The following is a 16,857-nucleotide window of genomic DNA, read 5'->3' as shown; positions in this document are numbered from 1 at the left end:
CAGCATCAACATAATCAAGGCCTCAGCCCTGACTCTTCCATCTCCAGGGGGACAGAGCCTCAGTTCCAGTCAGGTTCTCGGGGAGGGGGGGTTGCTGACCAGGGGTATTGCAGGGAAGATCAAGAATTTTGTCTCTACCACCACCCTAGAAGGTTCCTTAGGAGAAAGTTAGGATGAGGGCCGGCTCGGGGCAAGGGGTGGCCAAAGGCATTTGTGGGAGGAAGAAAGGAGGGGCCACACCTAAGGACAGGGAGGAGTCAGAAGCCAGGGAACTCAGCCAGCAAGGGGATCAAATTCCTCTGGGGTGAACTCTGAGATAGAAACTTGTGGGCACGGGAGGCCTGAGGAGAGAGAGCCAGAGGGGAAGACTCAGCCACTCCACCTACCCACAGCCCAGTCCTGCAGGCAGCACAGCCAGCAGGAGCCGCCTCCCTCAGGGCCCCCGACCTGCCTGCCCCTCGCTGGAGAGGAAAGGAATACGATGGAGCCAGGCAGGACTCAGATAAAGCTTGACCCCAGGTGAGTGCGGGTGGCAGGCCCTGAGCCAGGAGGCAATTGCTAAGCAGCAGGGGGCCCTATCACTCTGGCCTGTCCCTCCCTCTCATCCTCCCTCCCAGGGTCCTTTGGATCCCAGCACACAGAATGAGACAAGACTAATAATGGTCAGGCCATCCCAGGAGGTCCTTAGGGATACTGTGGGGCTGGGCTGGTGTATGACCCCTCAGAGCCTTAGCTTTAGCCCCCAGCCAGGGAGAGAAAGAGCCCAGAGATGAGGGAGATGGGAGGCATGCACAGAGCCCTGATCAGGTGGGGACCTGTTCCTGGTACTAAGGGTCCACTGTTTCCCTGGGACCGGCTCTTTCTCCCTAGCCAGTCCCTACCTGGGCTGCTGCCCCAATGAAGCTCTTTGAGCACTGCAGCCAGACCTGCCCATGGCCTAGGTGGCAGCCTGCCATTCACACCAGCCTGGGCCAATTTTCCATTCCCTCTAAGAATCAGGGTCTTGAGGGGAAATGGACAAGCTCCCTGAACCCAGGAGTGTTTGAGGGAGTATCGAGCTACTGGCGTCCCTTCTACTAACCTCCCCACTCCCCAAGCCCCCTGACTGTAGGCTGGTGTCTCTCCAGGTACACAGCAGATCTTCTGGAGATACTGAAAACCAACTACAGCGTTCCCGCCGCCTGCTTCTCTTACCCTCCCACTGCAGCCCAACTTCTGAGAGGTAAGTCAGGGACCTTCCCCAGAGGGACCTGAAATCAGAGAGAAAAATGAGCATCCCAGCAGGAGTCAGGGCAGCTGAGAGGAGCTAAGGAGAGGTAGTCCTGAACTGGCTGGCCTGGAGGGTCTGGGAGGAAGTGTGTCTAGTGTCTGTCTATCATGGTAAAAACCTGGGAGATCAACTCTTTGAGGAGCCAAAAGGCCAAAAGAGGGGTGTGACCACCTGGCCCAGAGACAAACCTGCAGGTTGGGCCTCCCCAATTCAAATTGAGGACACTAACCTGGAGCATTTTTCAGACCCCAGGGCCACACGGGGACTCAGGTTGGTGCCCAAATGATCCCAGCCCCATAGAATCCCCTTGAGGCCTGCACAACAGCCTCCTTGAGAAAGGGTCTATATCATTTTAGAGAGGTGGTTATTATGAATAATGTTCTTAAAACTTAGGTGAACCTATAAAAGTATTGTGACAGTGTTGGCCTAGTAGATCCTATTACTGAATTGCTTTTGAAATTGAAAGGCAGAGGAAGGGACTCTGTTTATTCCCTGAACATCTAAAAAATGACAATCAAATAACCTAGCATCTTGATAGCGAATGTGGCTCACATTCAAATTTAATTTTGTTTTCCTACTGCACGATCAACTACCTCTTGGACATGATGTATAGGCGTCTATATCTCTTTGGCATCCCTAATGCCTTCCCAGGCTCCTTCTTGATGTTGTCACCTTAAGAAGTAGACTTACTGAACAGCAGGATGTGATCAGTGTGCACTAGGAGGCAGGCACGGGCATAGCCTCGGACATTGCTTAGCCTCGTTTCAGATGCTGTGAACCAGAGTGAATACGAACTGCCAGAGGGTGTCCAGAGAAGCCTTGTGGCTGCTCTGTGGCTCATGCCAGTAGGCAGATGCTACATCCACCTCCAGGGACCTCTTGTTTAAAAGGTGCGGCTGATGGTACAAGACTTCCCTCATCCCAGCATTTTCAATCAGTCAATATTGTCCCGCAGAAGACTTTTGACAACATCTGGAGGCAGTTTCATTTGCTACCATGAGAGGGTGCTACTGCTGTCTAGTGGGTGGAGGTCAGGGATGTTGCCCTGGAAACAAAGGAAAGTCCCCACAAGAAAAAATTATCTGGGCCAAAGTGTCATTAATGCTGAGATTGAGAAACCCTGCCTTACACAGTGAAAATGGATCTCCCATGGCTTTGCTACAAAATGTGCAAATAGAAGTACTCAGGATGTTCAAAGCAGGGAGAACATTCTGGGTTCTGGGTGTGGTGGTCTGGCGTACTGCTTTGTTCCCAGGTTGGAGTGGGTAGCAGTTGGAGAGTGAAGACCGGGCACTGCTGGAGTTGGAGTGGAGACAGAATGAGTAGGCAGTTTCTCCAGACACTGAGGAGCTGGATCTCACAAGATTCAAAGTTACTGGTGGGGAAGCTGGGGACAATTGAGAGGGCTGGGAAGGTAAGGTGGAGCCTGCTGAGTGTCAGGCAGAGGAGTTGTACTTTATCCTGCAGGCAGAGGAGTGGATGAGGGCTCTGAGATTGGGAGGGGCTGGATAGTGCTTAAGGACCATTATTAATCAGTAATCAAGATGGACTTTGAGGAAGATTTTTGAGAAGCCAAGATATAAATTGGAGGTTACTGCCCTAGGAAGCATGAGGGACAAGAGTCTGAGCCAGAGCAGTGTCAGGGAAAAAAAGACAAGTTTAGAAAATATAGGCAATCTGGTAAATATCTTGACAAGATAAATGAAGGAAATAAGAGACTGTAACGATGACTCAGAGAATCTGGACAGCGGTGACGACACTGACAGAAATAGGAGAGTCAGGAAGAGGTGCCAATTGGAGGGTGTGTCTTCCTCCTTTATTTATAAACTCTGTTGTTCCTTAAACTAAATGCCATCTAAGAAAAAGCTGTTCTGGATGAATTATTGAATCCTTCAATAATCTGTTTTTGAAATGCCGTGATATGATTGCAATTATAATCCTTATAGGATTTTTTTTTTTTACTGGACTGATCCAAACATTTATATGGAGGAGTAAAGGTCCAAGAAAGCCAAGACAATCTTGAAAAGTGCAAGGAAGGAGCATGCCCTCCCAGAGATTAAGGCTTATAAGAAGACTAGAGGGGAAGGTACAGCCCAAGTGGCAGAGTGCATGCTTAGCATTCATGAGGTCCTGGGTGCAATCCCCAGCACCTCCTCTAAAAATAAATAAATGAATAAACCTAATTACCTCCCTCCTCAAAAAAAAAAAAAAAACAATTAAAAAAATTTTTAATTAAAAAAAAAGACTAGAATAATTAAAGGAATAGGGTAATAACTGCAAGGGGCCTGACAAGTAGAGAAATGAAATAGAATAGTGGGCTCAGAAATAGACCAATGTGCCCATTGGGGACTTGCTATATGAAAGGATGCTACACACCTCAGTGGGGCAAATGGACATTTCAAGAAGTGATGCTGGACAATTGCCTGTCCTTATGGCAAATAAATAAACATAAAAATAGCTCCAACCTAGCTTTAATTCAGGTATATTAAGTACCAAGTATAAAGTGCAAACATTTTTACAAAAGAAAATATGGAAAGATATCTTTATGGTTGGGAGTAGAGAATACTTTCTTAAATAAAACTCAAGAAGGCACAAATGATCATGAAGATTGACTACATAAAGCAAGCAAACTTCTATACAACTGAAAACATAAACAATGTTAAAAGCCAAACCAAAGACTGGGAGAAGATAGGTTCAAGCTTTATAACTAACAAGGATGATTAGTCAGTATAAGAAAAATTACCCAATAAAAATTAGATAAGATATATGAACAGACAAGTCATACTAGAAGAAGAAACCCAAATGGCCAATAAATATGCAAAAAGATGATCTCTTTTGTTAGGCATTATGAAACCACAAATTAAACAATGAAATATCATTTCACTGTTCTCTTAAAGGTAAAAATTAAAAGTCTGATAGTTTCAAGTGATGGTGAATTTGAGAGGAACTGTAAACCCTTGTAGACTGCTGGTGGGAGTATAAATTAGTATAACCACTTTGAAGAGTAATTAGACACCTTTAACACTGAAGATTCTCATGTCCTACAACCCAGCAATTCTAACTCGAGGTATAAGAATAGAGGAGCTCTCCCATACATGCCAAAGAGACACATCTAAGAGTGTTTATGGTAATATTTGTTTGTCATAATGAAAATAGTAACAACCATGAAAATAAGGTTGAGTAGAAAAGCATTTTGCGAAATAATGCCATTTATATAGATTTTTTTTAATGCAAAGCAATATAATATGTTGAGTATGTACATACGTTGTGAAAAATTAAAACATTCAGGAAAAGATACAAACCAACTTCAGAATAGTAGTTAGCCCTGGAAGGTGAGGTAGGGAAGAGAAAGGGATCCAGGAGGTATATTTACGGACCTTCAAATATATCTGTAACACTTTATCTTTCTAAGAATAACTTTTGAAGCAAAATTGGCAATATCGTAACATTCCTTAAAATGGATTATCAGTATATTAATGTTTGCTCTATTATCCTTGATATTTTAAAAATTTTTATAATTAAAGAAATTATAAAAGTCATTTTTGACAGGCTGTGATGAAATGTTAGATTAAAGAAACCAGAATACTAAATTTTACAGTGTGATTGCAGTAATACAATATGTATGCACTTTAACCAGGATGGTTTTTTTTAACATTTTTTATTGATTTATAATCATTTTACAATGCTGTGTCAAATTCCAGTGTAGAGCACAATTTTTCAGTTATACATGAACATATATATATTCATTGTCACGTTTTTTTCTCTGTGAGCTACCAACCAGGATGTATTTTAAAGTACTTTTTATCGGGCAAATACTACATGCCATGCTAAGAGGTTTAATTAGGGGATAAACAACCTGTCCAAGGTTGTAGATCAAGCAGTGAGTAGAATTTTACTTTGAACTCAGAGCCTATGCTCTTAACCTCTATGGAAACAAATATGCAAAAATGAAAATAATTTTTGGTTAGGAACTAGCTAGGATTATGGGTGACACTTTTCAAAATTTTAATATTCCTATATTGTTTTCATTATTAAAAAATAATCTTCACTATTACACAGACAGTGGGAAATTTGCTAGTTGCTAAAGGTATAATTGTATTCAGATGAGTCAGTTAGACAAGCATTTTCCCAAAGTGCGTTCCTTGGAATACTAATCCCAAAGAGCACTCCATGAGAACAGAACCTGTAGAAAAATAACTTCTGTAAACTCCTTTTGGAAATTAACAATATAAATCAGATTTAAAACTTCAGTATACTCTGCAGGAAAGAAACTTGTTTAACTTTGTTTAAAGTGTTTCCCAAAATCTTTGTGCTACAGGATACTTTTTTTTCCGTAATGCCTATTAAGATGCAGAAAAATAAGATAGAGAACAATCTTCCAAGAAGAGAAATGAGTTTAAGGTAGAGTAGTGGTGTCAGACTATGGATGCCAAGGAACTTCTCTCTCTCAGCTTTGCACCATGGAAGTGGATACAACAGCCTGTAGATACTGCAAGTGTGAGAAAGACAGAGCACCAATGCCAGCAGATAAAGTGCAAAAGCACTTCTGTGTTAACAGTCGGAGTTGCCTCACCCCCACCTTCATAAACGTAAGCAATCTTTAGAGTTGCTCTGATTGCTTATGTTACTCCACGTTTCCTCCGGTATCTATGTGAACACATTCCAAGTCAGCTTGAGTGATGGTTAAGAAAATGAGCTTAGGATCAGGAACCCCTTGGTTTAAATTCCAGCTTCATCTCTTCCAGGCTAGGTGACCATGGGCAAGGTGCTCAACTCTCTAAGACTAGTTTACTGAAAAAGCTTATAAAATGGAGCTAATAGGAATTCCCATGGGATCCTTTCTTTCATTCAACAATCACTCTTACTGTTCAGGCACTTGGAGAAAGGAACAGAGAACAAGCCTGACAAAGTCCCTGCCTTTGTGCTGAGTTTTTTGTGTTTGTTTGTTTTGTTTTGGTGAGTTTTTTTGTTTTTGTTTTTGTTTTTGGTAGGTGGCAGTTTTAATAAGAGGGAACTTACATGTAAGGTTTGTCTTGGGCAAGGTGATTAGATCTCCGTGCCTGCCAGAATCTTTTTTTTTTTAAACACTGTTATTATGGTATGATTCCTTTATGGTAAACTACACATGTTTCAGAAGTAAAATTTGATAGATGTATACACCAATGAAAAACCACCACCACAATCAAGATAGCTAACATTTCCCTCACTCCCCAAATTTCGAATTCCCAATTTATCCTTTCCTAATCCCTTTATACTGCGATCACTTCAATGGGGACAGACAATAAACAGTTAAATAAATACGTACATAACCTCACTGTGGAGGGCAGATAAGGGGCGGAGTAACGGCACATTGGGCACTCAGGGGAGGCTGGTTGAGGAGAGGCATTTGAGCAGAGAGCTTAGTGATGAGAAGGAGCCATAGCCACACGAGCTCAGGGAGAAAAGCTGAACAGGCAGAAGCCAAGCGCTATAAAATCCTGGAGGTGAAAACAGCTCACGTGGTTGTTGGGATGCTGAGGAGTGGTAGGAAACTTCAAGTAAACAGAGATGAGTCGAGATGCAGTGACTGAGTTTGGAGAACACTCTGAGTAGGAGAGGTTGAGGAATCAGGAGAGGAAACCTAGGGTCAGAGGCCAGGAGGGGAACCAGAAGGACTGTGGTTCTGCGAGTCAAGGGGGGGAGGTTTTCAAGGACCAGGGAATAGTCAAGGACAATGAAGATTGGGAAAGGCTTTGGCCTTGATGGCTTTGGGAAGGGCTGTTTCTACTATCAGTTCTCAGTGAGCTGATGAGGACAAGAGTCAAGGAGCGGGTGGGAGAGTGAGGCGAGGAGAGGCCTCCTGCAGTGACTGCCCTTTCCGAAAATGGACATTGGATTTTAGAAATCTACTGAATTAATTTTGGTTTCTGCTATTTGGACTTTATCTTTTGTCTGTATTTTTTTAACTAAACATTTTTACTGTAAAAATAATTCAGTAAATATGAAAATACAGAAAAGTGAAAAGAAGGAAAGTCATATATGGTCCCACCACTCAAGACCAGCACTGCAAATATTGTAGTGTAATTTCTGTTTTCTATGCTTTTATTTAACATTAGTGGAAATCATTCTATACTATATTTTATGTCTTGTTTTTACATGCATGACATCATATGAATTTTTCACATTTTTATATATTAGGCAAAATACGTCTTTAAAAAAAATTTTTTTTTGTTATAAAATGTATATTCATTACAGAATAATTGTAAAAGAAAGAAGACAAAAACTACCCACAGTCTTATCACCCAAAGACAACATTGCTGATTTTTTTAGTATTTCTAAGCATTTTTTCTTTTTTTTTTCTAACTCTTTTCTGGAGGGGGGTGCAGCAATTGGGTTTATTTATTTATGTTTAGAGGAGGTACTAGGGATTGAACCCAGGACCTTCTGCACGCTAAGCATGTGCTCTACCACTTGAGCTATACCCTCCCCCTAGGCATATTTTCCATGCAATGATTTTTTTTAATCAAAATAATATATGAACATGATTAAAAATGTAAATAGCACAAAGGGGCTACTAATGAAAACCAACAATTCCCTGCCCTATTTATTCTTATTTCTAATCTCCCTCATCCTTTTTGAGCTGATGATTCTCCTGATAGTTGCCTTCAAACTACCATTATTTCCTGGGGTATTAATTTTGGACATTATCTGTGGCCGCCTCTATAATACATGAAGATTTAGCTCATTTAGTGCCAACCTCTTCCATTTTTTCTATATAATTATGTCAATATTTTAGTTGGCTATCTTTATAGCTATATATACTGTACCTATGGCTTATTTCTTATTGTGCCAACTATGGACAGTACTTCTTCACTTTCCATTTTGTAAGATAAAGATATTGGTGCCTCACTCTTCCTTTCAACTCTTTTCTACCTTTTTCTACCCAATCAAATCCTTCAAACATGATTATAATTTTACTGTGCTAATTTTGATTCTGCTTTGTTCATGTAAATGTGTGTTTGATGTTTGTTTTAGGTATAAATTACATACTATAGGGCAATGATTTTTAGTATATAATTTGGTGGATTTTTACCTACATGTACATCTATGAAACCACCATCCAGCCCAAGATACAGAGTATTTCCAGCATCCTGCAGGGTCTCTCATACTCCCCCCAGTTAATACTCCTCCAAAGACCACTATCCTAAGCTCTAACACATCTTTGATCAATTTTCCCTATTCTTCAATTGATGTAAACAAAATCAAACAGTAATTCCATTACGGGGATATATCAAAATTTCTTAATCTGTATTCTTGTTGAAGAACATAATGGGCTATTTCCCATTTGAGCCATTACGAACTATGCTGCTCTGAACGTTCTTTTGGTGATTCTAGGCACTCATTCCTATTGAATATGTTTCCAGGAGTGCAGTTTCTGTGTCACAGGGTAGGTGTATATTGAGCTTTAATGGATACTAACAAACTGTTTTCCAAAGTACTAGTACCACTCCCAACAGCAACGTATGAGAGTTCCAATTGTTTCTCATCCTCACCAGCACTTAGAATCATTATTCCGTTTAACTTCAGCCCTTCTGGTGGGTATATAGTGGCATCTCACATTTTTATTTCCCCGATGACTGTTGATATTTAGAACCTTTTTATACTTCTTGAACATTTGAATTGAACTTTGAAAAGTTACTGTTTAGATCTTTTTTTATTTGTAAAAATTGTGTTCTTTTCCTTACTGATAGGAGGAATTCTTTATATACTATGAATATGAGTCTTTTGTTGGATATTTGTATAGCAAATATCCTCTCTCAGTACACATTTATTTAAAATGCTTCCCCCAGTCTGCTTGCTGCCTTTTTTGTTTTTCAAACACTCATGAATTTAGACTTTTTATATCAGATTTGACCATTGTTCTCTTTGTGATTTCCTGGATTGCACCTAAGTTTAGGCGGATCTTCCCTTTCCAAAGTTTTGATGAAAATACACTTCTCTCTTTTTCTCTTCTTTCAGTTTTCCCTGTTTGACTTTTAAAGGCTTATCTCTTTAATCTATCTGGAATTATTTTGATATGTGGCAGGCTTTATGTGTATCTCACGATAAAACAATCATGATTTTTAAAAATCTACATTTTTATTGCATAAGGGTAAAATTTAGTGAAAAAAAATTCTCTGCGATTTTTATATTTTTAAAGCTTCAAAGAGGAAAAGGTAAAGTCTCTTTTTAATAAAGGACTACAACCAGTTTTCTTAATGTTTAAAACCTGCAGAGCCTACTGGAACAGTATCTAGAGAGGTAATTAAGAAAGAGGCAACAGAGCCACACAGCAAGAGCAATGCCAAGCCAGTAATTTAGTCACCCAGTGGGCGAGGGCTGTGACCTAACTAAATGGAGGGGAGTGGAGGAAGGGATGGGGAGGAGGGAAGAAAATAGCACAGCCTAGTCTTTTGTAGCCAGTGATAGGAAAAGCTTACCACTGACTTCAGAAGTGTAGCTTGGGAGCTGGAATCCAAGGACCACCTTCCCCGTGGCAGGTCTTCCGGAGTGGTCACAGACCTAACTCTGGTCAGAGGTAAAGGGCCTCTTGGATAAAGCAAACAGAAACAGAGACAAACATGTGCTCTGAAATAAGAACAACCAGGGTCAACATGACATTTTTTGATAAATTCACCTTTGTCCTGGTTGCTCCTTGTGGTGCCGTCAGGTGTGACTGATCTAGCTGACAATGACTCAAGTCTTTACTGTGGTATGGTCGCCTTCCTCCCTGCCTTGGTGTCAGCAGTAACATCTCTGCCTGAGCTGCCCTCAGTCACCAAGACATAGGGCAGGCCAGCCAATACCTTTCTCATAATGTACTCCCAATGCAATAAGACAACGGACTGGACTCTGACAGTCTTCCCCAACTTCTTCCTGTCATCTAGCCAGTTAGGAGGTGGAAAGGAGTTTGCCAACCAGGGAAGAGACTTAGATAAACGAAGGTCTGGGCTTGTTGGCAGACTCCTCCTGTCGCTGAGGACACTGAACCCTTTGTTTAAAACTAATTGTTGCATTGATGAATCACATGTCCAGCAACAAATACTGTGATTATATTAATGTTCTCCTGTTAGAAATGGTGAGGCCAGAGTAGCTTCACTGGTGTTTGTTAAAATGTTTATCTTCTGGCTATTGCCATTGTCGGGTGAGGTGGTTTAAAATGTAGATTACTGGTTCCATCCCAGATCTATTGAAATAGCATCCCTGACGGCAAGGCCTGGGCAGCTACTTTTTAACAGCTCCTCAAATAACTTGAATAAACACTAAAGAGAGCTACTCAACCACATTTGGTATAAGACTAAGTGTGAAGCCAACATGGGTCAAATGTCCTTGGAGACTTTACTTGTACCCATTTGTTTAAGTCCCTTCCTAATGTCCCAGTTTTGTGACATAATTTTTGAAATAAAACTTAAACAGCTCTAAGTAAAGCATGAATTATATTCTGCTTCAATTATAATGTTTATTGGTCCCCGTCTGCTAGCATGACACCTGATAATGAGATAGAAAAGTGAATAGGCCCTGTTGACCTCCTAATTCAGAATTTTTGCTAATATTTGCTAATTTTGCAATATAAACTGGTTTGGTGTCAATACCCTCGTTCAGGTAAGCCTTACCGTACCTGTAGTTATTTGGTCTAGTCTCCCATCTCCGCAGAAGAATGACTATTTCTTAGTCACATGTTGGATCTGTAGGTCTAAGAAAAAGCCCATCTTTTGCATGGAAGGGAACCTAGACCAGGTAATTCTAGATGTGGTAAAGCAATTTAGATTCAAGTGAGGAAGCCTACATCTTCTGCTCCTCAGTCGTGGTCTTTACCTCACTGAAGTCTGCCTTCTCTTTCCACTCTAGCATTGGGTCCTGTGGAGATTTCCCTCACGGTCATCATGACCTTGCTTGTCCTGGGTTCAATCGCCATCTTCCTGGAGGATGCTGTCTACATACACAAGAACACTCGCTGCCCCATCAAGAGGAAGACTCTTCTCTGGATGAGCTCTGCACCCACGGTGAGGGCCTGGTAGCTGCTCTTTGAGAGGGACCAGAGAGGAACTAGGGTCCATTTTGAGGATTCCTTTAAACTCAATAATTCAAGTCAGCAATGAGGTGCCTTCCTCTACCACCTTAGGGTGGGGGTTTTAATCTGATTTCTGTTTGCAGTCAGGACCCCTTGCTTGGAAGATCAACGGACAGTGGGATAGAGTATTCGAAACCTTAGAGCCACCGAGACAGCTAGAGAAACTGCTCAGCCCACCAGCAGCCCCACTCACTACTCCCTCACTATGATACTGCTGTTAAAAGCAAGCCTCATTCCTGTACAGACAGAGCAGTGGTTCCTCAGCATGTAGTAGGAGAAGAATTTTCCCCTATGGGGTCATGCTTACCCTACCCTTACATTGCAGGTCCTTTTAACTCCCCCACAGCCATTGGATAGCTCTTTGGCTTGCTCTCAGGCCATAAGGTAGGACTTCTCTTTCCTTGTGGTGAGCTCTGTGTCTGTGTGGGGTGAAGAACAAAGTCCTTGAGGCCCTTTCCTGCCAGATAACATCTGCCTGGGCCATCTCAAGTCATCAGGGTTGCTCTAATAACATGGGATGTTGAAAAGGAAGGGTTGGATCTTGATCCACTTACTTCTAAAGACAAACTAACCTCCTATCCCATGAATATAGGTTGAGAGAGTCTTCAAAAGAGCCCCTGGCTCAAAGTGACTTGCTGTCTCTAACCCTAGACGAGGAATAAACTGACAGCTGAATTTTAATTGGCAATAATCACACCTCAGATAAACCTCATTGGCTACAATACTGCCACTGTGCAAAGTTTGACAGCTGAATTTTTTAAGAAGTTTTAGTTAGTTATTTTTTTCAGCTGGCCACCTTTAAGTAATGATGCCTCAAATGTTTAAGTTTTGCTTCCTTAAGTCCTTGAAGCAAAAGGTGAGCATGAAGTCTCCCTCGTTGTCCTAACCTGCTCTTTGCTCCTCTCCAAGCAGACAGTGTCTGCATTCTGCTGCTTTGGTCTCTGGATCCCTCGTGCCCTCACACTTGTGGAAATGACCATAGCCGCGTGAGTGTCCTGCCCCACCCCCAGCTCTGGGCTGTATATCCTTCTGGGGTCCTCTCCCTGCTCCCTTCTCTCCCAGACTCCAGAGTCCATGTCTTCTTTTATCCCCTGTCCCTTCCATAAATCCCTGCAAACCAGCTGATCACAAATCTAGCGCTTTCCAACTTGTGCTAATCCAGGTCTCTTGAACTTCTAGTTCATCCTCAGGTGCCACTTTGCTCCCATAGCCCAAAATTGCCCTCTTCCCACCCTGTCCTCTCTCTCATTCCTCTTGGGTCACACATTTAGAACACCCAGTCCCTACTGTGATCCCCTCAGGAAGCCCCACCTCTCCCTGCCTCCTTTGCAGTCTATTTTCCTTTGGCAGCACAGGGTATCCTCTCAGCTGCCGCCGCCTCCCCTTCTGTGTACTCAGGCCCACCTCTCTCCTGACGCTAGGTTTTACTCGGTGTACTTTTACCTGCTGATGCACATCATGGTGGAAGGCTTTGGTGGGAAGGAGGCAGTAATGAGGACACTGAAGGACACCCCAGTGAGGATCCATACAGGCCCTTGCTGCTGCTGCTGCCCCTGCTGCCCCAAAATCATGCTCACCAGGTAAGTCGGGAGGGAGAAGCAGCGGGAGGAACAGGTCAGCCTCTGCCTGCACTCTCCCCGGAGCCTTGTTGGCTCTCGCAGCCCTGCTTCAAGCCTCTTGGAACAAGGCTTGTATGGAACAAAACCAGTGACGAGAGGGTGGGCATCCCACAGCCAGCGCCCTCACACTGGGCGCCCACCCAGAGGTGAGAGGAGCAGAGGAAGGAGAACTCCGAAGTTCCCATCACTTAAGCTCACCACCCCCTACAAACTACCACCCAGAGCAAACTAGACTTTGGGCTATTTACTTCCCCTTTTTTGTCCATTTTGGGTTGTAAAGTTGGGGTCAACACTCAGTTCTTGCTCAAAAGGCAGCATTCTGGTCTGACAGTGAGTGGGAGGCAAGAGGGAAGGTTCCCAAGGCTGTCAACATTCTGGCTTTTTCCTGAGTCCACATCCGTTTAACCGTTGGGTGACTGTGATGGCAGCCACACTTCAGCCCAGGAGCCCAGTGAGGGAGCAGGAAGGGCTTCTTGGGGCAGGTAGTTTGTTCACCCATGTTCCTAACCCTCTTCCCTCCTCAGGAAGAAGCTTCAGCTCCTGATGTTCGGCCCCATCCAGTATGCCTTCTTCAAGATAACACTGAGCCTAGCGGGCCTGTTTCTCGTCCCTGATGGCATCTATGACCCATCAGACGTAAGCAAGGAGTGAGGGGCAGCAAAGCCCAAGATTCATTTAATACCTTTGAGCTCTAGAAGGAAGAGTTGGGGCCAATATCACCTGATACAGGGCCCCAGGGGTGGGGTAGCCCCAGGGACAGGGTGACTGTGGAAAAGTAGAGGCTCGTGGACTCCAGTGGGAAGAGAGGGGATGGGGAGAGGCCAAGGCTTTGGGCTTTTTTACTTTCCCCACCATGGGAGAGGGGAAATAAAGGGAGGAGGAAGGGCCTGCCTCCCTTGCTGACTACTTCCTGGTCTGCCACCAGATTTCTGAGAGGAGCACAGCTCTGTGGATCAACACTTTCCTCGGTGTGTCCACTCTGCTGGCTCTGTGGGCCCTGGGCATCGTTTTCCGTCAAGCCAAGCTGCACCTGGGCGAGCAGAACATGGGAGCCAAATTCTATCTCTTCCAGGTAACCATACCCTGGGAGAGAAAGATGGCTAATAATCAGCCACAAATAATAGGGGTTCAGAGCCGAGACTAATAAAGGCTAAAAGTGGGTCTGGGAATCTTCTTAAGCCTTAGGTTTCCTGTGAGATTTGGAAAATAATCCCTGCCCTTCCCCAGTTTTGCTTTTCTGTGCTGTAATAGTCTCCTGGGACTGGTGTAACAAAACATCACAAATTGGGTGGCTTAAAACAACAGAAATTTATTGTCTCACAGTTCTAAAGGCTAGATGTCCAAAATCAAGCTTTCAGCCGACCCACACTCCCTCTGAAACCTGTCAGGGAGAATCCTTCCTTGATCTTCCTGACTCCTGTGGTTTGCAGCAACCCTTGGCATCCTTGGCTCACAGTGGCATCACTCCTCCAACATCACATGGCATTTCGCCCTCATGTGTCTGTGTCTCACGTCTCTTTTCCTCTTCTTATAATGACACCAGTCATATTGGAATAAGGACCCACCCTACTCCTACTAACCTCATCTTAACCTAATTACAACTAATTAGTTAACCAAAACAATGATGCTATTTCCAAACAAGGTCACATTCTGAGCTACTGGGAGTTAGGCTTCAACATATCTTTTCTGGGGACACAATGAAACCCATAACACATGTGATTATCCAACCTTAAATTCTTATGTCTTTGCTTTTTTCTTCTTCTCTACCCATTACTTCTAAAAACCCTATAGTTTATCACCACCAGCAACATCAACATTATCACAGCTACAACTATGAACTACCTGTACCACATAGACATTTTTCATACATAAATTACATTTAAATGTTCACTACAATCTTAAAGAGTCATTACTATTTCTTTTTGACCAGTGAGGAAACAGATGTTATGGGGCTTGCTCAAAGGCACATAAGGCTTGGAACTGGAATTTAAACCTAGATCTGTCTACTCCTAAACCCACATCCCTTCTTCTCATCACATTGCCTCTTCATCTTCACATCTTTTCTGAAAATTCTCTCAAAGGCAAATGCAATGACTTCTAGCCCAATATTGTTTTCCTTCTTTCTCCATTCTTTCTTCTCCTTGTTGGGCCCTTCTCCTACTCCCAAGGCACAATGACTCCTGTAGAGCTAACAGGGTGATTTCACATACATTCTCATTTGATCTAAGCAAGTGCCACTGGAATGTGAATTTACAGGCACATAGAAGGTAGAATCAGAGGGTCTGTAGGAAGACAGAAGAGCCTGAAATGGAGTAAGAGACTGAAGGGACACAGAAAGGACCTGGGCCCCTTAGGGTCAGGCCACAGGATAAAACCCCTTGATGGCCGAGCCTGCCCATGAATATTATGGGGAAGCCTGGATGAGCCAAGTCTGCCCAGAAGAGGCTGTGCTTTAGAAAAGTGTATGTACTCAAGAGAGGGCAAGTACCAGGACACATTTCAAACACAGCAGTGGGCCAGCTGTCCTCGGCGCCATGGATGCTGGGCCTCCTGCCCTCACTTTCCTTTTCTGTTCTGCAGGCGCTCCTTATTCTGTCTGCCGTGCAGCCAGCCATTTTCTCAGTCTTGGCCAACAGTGGGCAGATTGCTTGTTCGCCACCCTTTTCCTCTAAAATCAGGTCTCAAGGTGAGCACATAAGGGCGCCTGTCCCAGGCCAGGATGGACAAGACGGGGAGGTCAGGGAAGAGAGGACCTTAGAACAGAAGGTGGGCCAGCCAGCCTCAGAAAACTTAGAATATTCTGATCAAAAAGGAACCTCCAAGAAATCTAGCTGAGGCTCTACTAAGGAGACTATGACTTCTGTGATCACACAGAGGACAGCTGCAAGCCCACAGCTTCAGGCCAGTCGTGATGGCCAACCCAGGAAGCCATGAGTTCAGTCCTCAGCTCCTGGAAGAGGAATGGGTCTGGTGAGGAAGCAGAAGGTCATGCTGATAAAATATACAAAAGAAATGGAGTTTAATGCTGGCCTCAAATTGCAGAACCAACTTCTGGTTCTGGCTTTACTATTAACCTGCTGTGTTACTTCTGACAACTTAATATCTCTAGGTCCTGGTTTGAGGAGAAATTAGATAAAGTGTTGTTCAACTTATACGCCAGGGCTGCTAGTGGGATTCTGCATCTGTAAGTTAGCATAACCAACATTATATTTCGCCCCACGCTGCAGTGATGAACTGCCATCTCCTCATCCTGGAGTCCTTTCTGATAACTGTGCTGATACGAATGTACTACCGAAGGAAAGACAGCAAGGTCGGGTATGAACCTTTCTCTTCTCCAGATCTGGATTCAAACGTCAAAGCCTGAGGTGGATGACTTGGACAATCAAAGAGACACTGTACTCATTAGATGGGCACAAGATTTCTTTACTGACCCCCAACCTTGACCAAATGGGGGTGGTTTCCATTGTCAGCACAAGCTGGCAGATCACATACACTTGACTATAGAGACAAATGTGAACTATGCGATAGGATGAAATTGTTTTGGATCTGGCCTGAGGAAGGTATTTTAAGTTTTATAATAAACAGGATGGAGTTTGATATTCTATAACGGGGCACAGTGCCTTTGTGGGTGCCACTATCAGCCCTTAAAGCTTGTATATTAAAAGTTCACTCTCAATCTTTCCAAAGCAAATAAAAGGGTGAAGAGTATATCGTAGTTTTCCTAGTATAATAACAGGAACAGAACTCAGCCAAGCCAAGCAGTATGAACCCAAAGTCTCAAAGAAACACAGACTTCTGAAGAACAGATGGACAGTGTTCCTTCTCTTACAGATATGTCATTAGGGCACTGATGACATTAGACCTGGGAGATCTGGACC

The 16,857-nt window shown here is 43.3% G+C and overlaps 1 protein-coding gene and 1 pseudogene across 1 annotated transcript; one reads left to right on the top strand and one right to left on the bottom strand.

Annotated features, from left to right (window-relative positions):
- Nucleotides 1-302: 302 nt before the first annotated feature.
- SLC51A (solute carrier family 51 member A) lies at nt 303-16,586 on the top strand. Its single transcript, XM_010994430.3, has 9 exons — nt 303-519; nt 1,128-1,222; nt 11,138-11,292; nt 12,273-12,346; nt 12,782-12,940; nt 13,504-13,615; nt 13,905-14,051; nt 15,560-15,665; nt 16,207-16,586. The coding sequence occupies exons 1-9, from the start codon at nt 482-484 to the stop codon at nt 16,341-16,343; spliced, it is 1,023 nt and encodes a 340-aa protein (XP_010992732.1). The 5' UTR covers nt 303-481; the 3' UTR covers nt 16,344-16,586.
- On the bottom strand, nt 11,933-12,102 carry LOC116155846 (U4 spliceosomal RNA; annotated as a pseudogene).
- Nucleotides 16,587-16,857: the final 271 nt, after the last annotated feature.

This window comes from Camelus dromedarius, chromosome 2, assembly GCF_036321535.1.
Source record: "Camelus dromedarius isolate mCamDro1 chromosome 2, mCamDro1.pat, whole genome shotgun sequence".
Classification (NCBI taxonomy): Eukaryota; Metazoa; Chordata; class Mammalia; order Artiodactyla; family Camelidae; genus Camelus; species Camelus dromedarius.
This window is presented reverse-complemented; position numbering and strand designations above follow the sequence as displayed.

Coding starts and splice junctions, on each gene's coding strand:
- SLC51A (XM_010994430.3), top strand. CDS start 482: ATGGAGCCAGGCAGGACTCAGATAAAGCTTGACCCCAG. Junction 1,223..11,137: donor TGCAGCCCAACTTCTGAGAG/GTAAGTCAGGGA, acceptor TTTCCACTCTAG/CATTGGGTCCTGTGGAGATT. Junction 15,666..16,206: donor CTCTAAAATCAGGTCTCAAG/GTGAGCACATAA, acceptor CCCACGCTGCAG/TGATGAACTGCCATCTCCTC.